Source organism: Nestor notabilis, unplaced genomic scaffold, assembly GCF_000696875.1.
Source record: "Nestor notabilis isolate BGI_N333 unplaced genomic scaffold, ASM69687v1 scaffold6302, whole genome shotgun sequence".
NCBI classification, from domain to species: domain Eukaryota; kingdom Metazoa; phylum Chordata; class Aves; order Psittaciformes; family Psittacidae; genus Nestor; species Nestor notabilis.
Window position 1 is genome coordinate 26,384 of NW_009919563.1, and position 9,059 is coordinate 35,442.

General features: G+C 41.0%; 1 protein-coding gene across 1 annotated transcript in view; it reads right to left on the reverse strand.

The window, feature by feature from the left end:
* Window positions 1-8,475, reverse strand: part of TMCO1 (transmembrane and coiled-coil domains 1) — a gene marked incomplete at its 5' end in the record, with an annotated part of 17,469 nt that extends 8,994 nt beyond the window's left edge. The window contains 4 exons of the mRNA XM_010010281.1: window positions 649-716; window positions 1,324-1,370; window positions 4,961-5,020; window positions 8,386-8,475. Coding sequence (XP_010008583.1) covers window positions 649-716; window positions 1,324-1,370; window positions 4,961-5,020; window positions 8,386-8,475 — 265 coding nt within the window. The remainder of the gene's footprint in view (window positions 1-648; window positions 717-1,323; window positions 1,371-4,960; window positions 5,021-8,385) is intronic.
* Window positions 8,476-9,059: the final 584 nt, after the last annotated feature.

Consider the following 9,059-nt stretch of genomic DNA (forward strand, 5'->3'; position numbering starts at 1 on the left):
CCCCGGTTTTGTTTTTGGAGTTTTTTGTTGTTGTTGTTGCTTTCTGGGTTTTGTTTCTTGGGGATTTTTTTGGTTTTTGGGGGTTTTTTTTGTTTAGTTTGGTTGGTTTGGGGTTTTTTGTTTGTTTTGTTTTTGTTTTTTTTAACTAGACCCACACCAGGTCATTTTTAAAGCAAAGGAAGGTTAGAGGCCATGCCTGGACCTGTTAGTAGAATGATCACCTTAAGTAGGGCAACAATGAATTCTGCAGTTACAACTGATTTCTAAGTGCAAGGGAGCTGACCCAGTTTTGCTTGCAAATAGCATTCTTTGGTCACACTATTACAGCAAAGCTGAAGAAGCTGATGCCTGTAGCTGCTTACCTGACATTTACCAAAGAAACGTTCCCACACAGAAAGGACGTTAAGACTTGTGTCTAGATCTAATGCAATTTGTTCAGTTTGACACAGTGTTCCCTGTTGAGCAGAACGTGTGTGTGGGTGACAAAAGAACTGCATTTTCATATGAGATACTGATCCATTTTATACAGATTAGTTATGGTTCTTGGATGGACTCTATCAGTGTAACACTTCAGGTGATAGAGGGAAGGCAGAGAAATTGAAAGAAAATTCAGAAAATTGAGGAAAAATTCAGAAAGTTGATACTTACATGGAATTAAACATTCCCATCAAGGCAGTGAAGCAGAAGCCAATGGCAAACATGGATTTCATCCGAACCTGCAAGCAGAAAGATCAGAAATAATCAAAACAGGCCCACTCTGAGGGATTATGAGCTCACACACTTAAGAATAGGCTTTGCACAGCATCACTGGAATACAGAAGGAAAACATATGACCAGAAGGCCAGAGTGACTGTAAAAGTGACTGGAGAGCTCCCAGGAGAAGTTTGGTCAACAGCTGGGTACAAATGCAGCCACAGCAGACCACTGATGTGAAGAGCTGCTTCGGGGGGCGGCGGGGGGGGGAGATAGTGCTCAAGAATTGTCCTGTACCCTTCCACAGGCTGTTTTTTTTCCTTAAGCCTATACAGCCAAGCAGCAGGGGATCATTATCAAGACAGAACTTAAAAGAGGAAGTCAAATTAATTCTACTTTGAAAACATCATGAAGACTTTTAAAAGTGAACATAGCTAAGGTTGGGCATGAGATGAAGAAGTAACTTCTGGAGAGCTTTGTGGCTCACACTAAAATCTGCAGCTATTAGAAAACAATCCAGAAGAACTTCTCAGGAGGACAAGCTGCTATGCCTGCCAACTGCATAAAGTCTTTCTGTTAGAAAGCTCACTGAAATCTTCAGCAGTTAAGAACTTGCTTTAATTATCTTACCATTGACAAGTCCCTGTTGTTATTCTTCAGTTTTTCTTCTTGTCTTTCTGGAAAAAGAAAATCAATTTTACCAACTTAGAAAACAGTGTTTTCATTTCCAGGAAGACTTAACCTTTCTGGCTCTCCAAACAAACACTTCCAAAACCAACTCCAGCTTTCTGTGCCAGACAGTAGAAGTGAAGAATTGTATACAGCCAACTGCTTCTCCACCACATACACATGCAGCAAAGCAGCCACAAAAAGAGGAGGCGGTGGCTAGAATCACACATTCAGCACTTTTGAAAGAAATGCACCGTATGTCAAATTTGCTAACTCAACCAACACAGCAGCCTGAACAATGTTGCCAGAAAACAGAGACAATGCCTCTATATCACATTTCTGAAAAGGATCAGTCTCAATTTACTGCATGCTGGGCTCACCATTATAAATACATTATATAAAGTAAGGACTTTACTTTGGAAACCATACACAGAGCTGGGAACCACGCCTCAGCTATGCAAATATCCTCCTGGTCTTAGTAATAAATTTTCAACCCTTATCACACCTAGAAGATTATCCAAAAAGATAACTTTCTACATGAATTTCAGTAATGTGTGTATTACTTTGTTTTACTTTGAAACACTACTTTGGAAATTTAGTCTGTCCTTAAGTCACCAGAACTTCAAAGATGCCCAATTTTCTGAGAGGGCATCTTCCATGCCCCTTGGTGGAGGGCTGCTCTGGCTTTGCACATTATTTACCATCTGTCACCTTTTTTGTCCCATGTTCCCATCATCCCCTGTCCCCTGTGTTCCTCTCAAACTGAGGATCTAGAGGGGCAGCCAGGGCTTAGAAGCAATACCTAGCTGAAGTAGGCATATGGACAACGAAGAATGGTGTGAGCAAAGAGAGAGGGTATACAGAAGGACTGTCAAGGGCTATCCAGCATGCAAGTGGTACTGCAACTTCAACAGGGATCCACAGGACAAAGAGAGCCACAGCACAGAAGTCCAGTTACCTTTTAAGCCCCTGCTAAATACATGGATGGCCAGTAAGCATTATGAAAATGACCCTACTCAATTTCTTAGAATCCTCATTACTATTTTCAATTGCTCCCAACTACATACCATCCACTCTCCCAAGAACTTTCCAGACACCTGCTTCCTGATCCAGGTAGAGAGTTTTGTTCTGGGACATTTCAGCAATCGCAGGCCAGCTCTTTAGGAATCACTTTTGGCAACAATACTTGTATTCCGCCCCCCCCCCCCCCTAACCATCTATTTAGATGGGTCAAAGTTTACATAGGGATAAAGAATACAGCCATGGTCTCCCAATATACCTGATGTGGTTTTCACCCATTTCTACAAGTCCTAAACAAATAGGCTCCAGGTGTCCTACCACCTTACCACCATCCTGCCCAAGTCATACATAAGCAGTCTTTAAGTACTTTGCTATAGAGCTGGGTAGAGGCACAAAGAAAGAAGAGTGGGTCAACAAGCAGCACCCTGGAGTTCAAAGCCTTGTTATCCTGCTCAATGGAACTCAAACAATGACAACACAGGGATTCAGCAATAATCTTATTTGTCAGCTTTTTTTTTTGGGGGGGGTGGTGGAGGTGGTGGTGGTGGATTTTGCTTATTTGTTTTTGTTTTGCTGTCTACCCAGCACTCGTGGACTCCTGGAATGTCACTGTCCTTTCTTCTGCACATGGATGCAGAAAGCAGTAGCAAAGTTTAAGCTAATAAATACACCTTCAGCTGAAATGCCAGAAGGCTGCACCATGATGTTAAAGGTGTCCTGGTCCAGCAGTGTGAAAGGTGATTTGGGCACAACATGACCGAAGTTGGTTCATTTTACACTTCAAATAAAAAGTTCGATAAGTAGGGAACACCAAATTAAGCCTTCCCATGCAATTTTCACCCTACCTCCTTGTCCATATGCATGATTCATCCCTTACGTAACCAAGTAATATCATACACACACCTCCTGCCATATTCTGTGCACAGAACAGATGGCAAGTGAGGTAGGCCTGTACATGGCTGTGACTTAGCTGTAAAGCCTCAGCCCCTTTTTTTTTTTTTCTTTTTTTTCACCTAGAATGGTAAAATTCAAGTGAACTCCAGCACAAGTAAATTTGCTGTTACAACATCTTGCAGGACGATTTGACATCTAGTAATTTACTGGGATCAAGAGATTTCCAAACCACTTAACAGCTGTAAGAGTCATTTTCTGGATGTCCAGCTTGACATTTAGTGCCTTATTTTTCAGAAACACTAAGAACTCAGCTCTGCCTGAAAACAAGCGAGACACTGAAGTTATACAGCACTTGGGGGTAGGGTGGGGGAAATCAGCCTCAGTATCTCAGGCTTGCCCAGCACCATCACAGCAAGCAGAATCAGTGATCATTTCCTAAGTTCTGTTGTTAGTCCTTTTGTGCTTTGTTTTTCATTTGCAAAACAAGATTATTTCAGTGTAGAAAAAAAAAATTGGTGGAGTATCTGAATTCCTCAGATTCTGTTTATTAGTTTAGTCCAAGCACAAGTAAAATATTCTTTGCTAGGAACAGAGCTTTGATGGTGCCCTGCGAAAGAAGTCATTGCCACACATTCAAAAGTGACCATAGCTAAGAAAAGCATAGAACATTGTAAAGTTGCCATATCCACCAAGTGGTACTCATCTCATGCAGAGATTATTCAAGATTAAGAACTGAAAATGCAGAAGAGGAAGAATTTTGGCTCCTGTCCCTTCAGGAGTGTAAAGATAACAGGTTTTATACCTTGGAAAAACTGTTTGAAGATATGTTTATAATTATTCCCAAGCTTTGTACAGTTCAAATGACTAATCCAGCTACCTGGAGTTACAGAGGAATGAGGAAACCAACTCCCAGGAGCTCTCAGAAGCGTTCCTGCAACAATTTCCGTAATAACTTAACTGAGCTTTGCTGCACGTTTTGCGTTACAGTCCTGTAGATAACAGAACTTTCTAAAGCTCACAGCCACTAAACATCTACTATGTTGTTATTATGTAGTTCAGTACTTAGTTACCTTAACCTAAAAAGACTTAAATTTACTTACAATTGGGAAAAAAAAAAAACCAAACCACCAAACAAACAAAAAAAACCCCAAATAAACAAACAAACAAAAAAAAGGAAAAATATATCACTACCTAAAATAGAGCAAAATTAATTTATCAAACTGGCAATATATCTAGTGTAGTTGCAATCATCATGCAAACACCTTCAGCTGTGAAGTGTTCAAATGAGAAAAAAAAATAAAGATCCAAAAATCACATTCATATAGTCATGTAGCTATTGCAAGCTCACAGTGCACTGCAGCAAAGAGCTTTGACAACAGAAGTTAGTAATAATCATGGATATAAAGACTCAAATTGGAGAGAAAGGCAACCAGCTGAGCAAGAAATGCTGCTCCTCTCAGTGATGTTGCCCTTCTTCACATTTGACTAACACCATCAGAAGGCTAGATGTCTCCTGTCTTGAAAGAGTAAGGTGAAAGTGTTCATGTTCCAGTCATCAGGCCAAGAACTAGCTTTCATACCACTTTAAATAAATAGTTTTGAAAGGAAGGAAAGGATAATCACTTCCATGAGTTTCTCAACTTTCCCCTACTCTTGGGGCACCGTACTCCTCTCCCAGTCTTACCTATTTTCTTTTTCTGCTGTCGGCCTGCTGATTCAGTTATTGTTTCCTTCTTCTTTTCCACTGCCATGTGAAAAGAAAGATACATTGTCATTTCTGTGTAGGGATATCACCACTCCTTTTCCACACACCAAAAAAAAGTATTTTATTCCTTTAGAGAACAGGGGCACAAAACAAAGGTGGGTATGACTAAAATCATACTCATCATCAACAATTTATAAACATTCAAGGCTGACCCTACCAAACACTTAATAACAACATTTCAAAGCGCTGGATGAGATATCAGAATATTTAAAGGGATAATTTTGAACTCTGTCAAGAGCCCACTACATTGTTAACTGAGCAGCCTGGAGACACTTTTGGCTCAAATGACCCTTGCTGATTTGTCATTAGTACTAGACAGTACTTTTGATTCAGCAAGTCTAATGAAAAGAGCTTTGTGGCAAGCTCTGTTCCCAATTATCTGCAGTGGGAAGCAGAATACAGGAAAGACTGTGTTCTCATACATCCCTTCTTCACAAGAAGGCATTCTCAGGGTAAATGCTGTCCAAGTAGTTGGACTCAGTCTCTCCATTCTTCGATTAATTAGTACTGAAGCATTTCCGATATTTTAAAGCAGAAGCCTAAGCTCAAAGTTACTAAAATCATAAATCGGACACTCACAAACCATCAGCAAGTGACGACCGGTGCAGCAAAAAAGCCTAACATAAAGCCAGAATAGTGAACGTACAACACAGTAAATGGGCTGCTCATCTGCAAATGCTCTGCTTACAGCAAGAGCTTTTGCAGGAAGTAAGAGACATTTTCATTTAAGTGCTATTACAAGAGTACTACAAGATGTGAGGATGATAAAGCATGACTATGGTCTAGCAATAGATAGCATCCCCTTTTTACTCTGTTTATCTGTCCCATATCTATTCTACCAAATAGACCTGGCTCCTTGTTAGCTCACAGAATCAGCTTAGAGACCTCAGCACTAGGACTCTTCTCCCATAAGGAGTACTAGCTCAGCACAGGCCTGCTAGAGTTTATTTCTAAGCACAGGTAAAATAAAGACAGCCAGCCTTCCAAGTCACACAAGGATGTGCAGTGCTGCTTTCAGAAATGCCTGAGTCAGTCACAACAGTAGCCCAGACAAGATACCTAAAATCACCTCTTCCATGGTAAAAACAGTTGTTTTTTCCAAAGAACAAGCATATCTCTGATGGGCAGACTAGCACAAGGGGGAAAAAACAGGGAGGTCTGCTCAGAGACAATGCTGGAGAGAGGTGCCAGATGACACAGCACACCCAGTGCTCACAGAATACTCTCTCCATAACCTTCCTTGTTCCAGATCCACCTGTGGAATCCTGATCAGTCTGTCCCAACCCTAGTCCACATAAACTCATGTCCTCCAACTCTAAACCCAGCTGGAGAACACTGACTCTTTTCAGGCCTACCTATTCTCAGCCCTAATGAAAGGGCTCCTCTACACCACAGCTTCACTTTAGATAACCCCGAGGAATTCTACAGCCCTAATTCCCTTATGGTTCAAGCAGAACAAGTAATCGTCAGGCAGTCTCATGAGCCTGTCCCAGGGAACATACACAAGACAGCAGCAATTCTAGAGGTAGCCTTCAGCCTTGCAAATTTACTGCATTTACCCCAGAACGCTTACTATGATCTCTGCAGCAGTTTCAGACAATGCTGTGACTTTAAATAGAAGCAAGGGGACAGGAAGAGATGAAACTAAGAATCGCAACTAATAACCTCTGCTCGAACACACTACTTGGCCCGTTTGTTTTCGCAAATCCTAAGGACTGCTGGGACTCTCATGGGAGAGCTTAAAGATCTCAAATGTGTTTTTTCCTGTTTCAGATGTGTTAGATAACAGTTGAAAGGTGTGGCTCAAGTAGTCTACTTTGCACATTGCCTGTAAGCAACCAGGTCAGCCAGCTGCCCCTAGCGGGGCGGGGGGGACGGGGACGGGACAGACCAAACCACCAAAAAAACCAAACTATGCATTTTTAGTGACTCTTTATTCAGTTTTGCTTTTTTTTTTTTTTAAATTTATTTATTATTGGGGGTAGGGAAATCAAACAAGGATGTTAGAAACTAATTGAGATGCATGAATCTCACATCTTTCCCTTCACAGATTATAGCCTAGATACCAGGAGAGCTATAAAAACAAAGAGCATTAAACTCTTACAGCAATCATCAAGCCCTATAGAGCAAGCCCTGCAAACAGCTTCTGGAGTTCCACAGCACAAACACACGAAGACATTAACTCAAAGTTTTCAGCTGGATTTCAATTACTTCTCTAACTTGCTCTTCTGGGTGCAATTCTACCCTACACATTTTTGTCAGCCAAGTGAGAATAAAGTGAGACAGGCAGAGATGCAAACCCCATCCAAGATTGCTGTGATGACAAAAGGCCCTAATTTAGGAGCTATGACACAAGCATGACTATATTTCAGTACTTTGGTTTATTTTGCCCAGGGGAAGGCTAGAATAAGCTAGACTGGAAAAAGCATGCTTTGATGATATTGTTCCCTCATGCACTGAGAGCAGCAACCATGGTGAAATATTTTTAAGGTAAAACCAGCCCACGTTTGACCACAGTTGTTGTGTGCTGCAACTTGTGTAGGTGCTGAATTTCTTCTCTGCTCTTTGGCTTCTGAAACAAGCAGGTCCATTGAAACACTCCATGCTCAGACCCTCCTGTTTACCTTTACTCTTAATATCTGATGCATATCTTCTGACTGTGCACCCTCAGCTTCTTTTGCCCCTTCCTGCCTTCTTTGTTCAACCCCTCTGTGGCCTCTCAGATATCTTCTCTATAGAAGCAGCCTGAGACTTTTATTTGTTTCCAGTTCACACTATAATAACTTATTTTTATATCAGCTGATAGCCCAAACCTTTCTAACATGGCTTTGTCTTTACTCATTCTCCACCATTAATCACCACTTCCAATCTTTACATACAATGCCTTCCTCTCACGGTATTCATTATTCAACCCTGGTTCTCAAATTCTCGACTGCTCTTGAAAAGCAGAAACTGCATCTCTGAGCTGATTTCAAGCTTCTAAAGGAACCTTCATATACAAACACTGGCTACTCATGTTCAGAAAAGAAGATGCCAGTACTGATCTCTTACTCTCTTCTATCCTCCATTAAGAGGAGGGGCAATTCAGACAATACCACAGGTCTTCACACTAACCCTGCCTCCAGCAAAAGACAAGAATTAAGTACAGAAATAAGTCCCCTCAGTACAGATTTGTGCAACTTGTAAAATTAGGCTGCTATGAAAACCAAGCTAAAGAAAGTTCTGTCACTCAGCAGAAAAAGCAACAGGTATTTCTCAGAGCACAGACTATTCAACCTGACATCTGCTAAAGCAGAATGTAACAGGAGCAACAATACGTTCTCTAGTGTCTGAAGAGTACTTACATTTCTTGCTCTGTTTTTCCACTTCAGCCTTTAATCTCTTGTATTTGTCTGTGCGGTACACCAGCACCCAAGTTATACCTGAAACAAATACTCAGCAAGTTACTAAGTAAATAAAGACTTCTTGCAATAATAGGAATACAAGTTTGCAAATACATATGCAAAAAATACATCATGCCTACATGACACCTACAAAACCACATTATAATACAGCAACGGTAGCACAAAGCACCGGCAAGCTGTATCATCACCTTTCTTCAAATCCCCTTCTCAAGTTCCATGTAGCAATGGTGCCTATAAAATAAATGTCTTTAGAAGTTACCAGCTATCTTACTGAGCACTGCTGTTCCTTGGGACTCATTCAGTTTCTTCATATTTACCAGCTGTTGCTCACCTTAAAACCAGAAGTTGATTAAGACGATAAATATCTTTCTGTTCTGCATTTTCACAGCACCTAGTTTAGGCCTGAGGATTAACTGCCACTCCTACCAGGACCTGCCTGTTAACAGTATAACCTTCTGAAAAGGCAGAGATATTAGACTAAACAGACCTCAGTAGATTCTCCAGTCAAAATCCTTGCACTCAAATATGACCAAAACAAGTTGTACCACAAGCAGTGGTTAAAAAAGGGCCAACAAGGCTGAGTCCCAGGGATCACCAGCTGCAGAGAAGCTTCT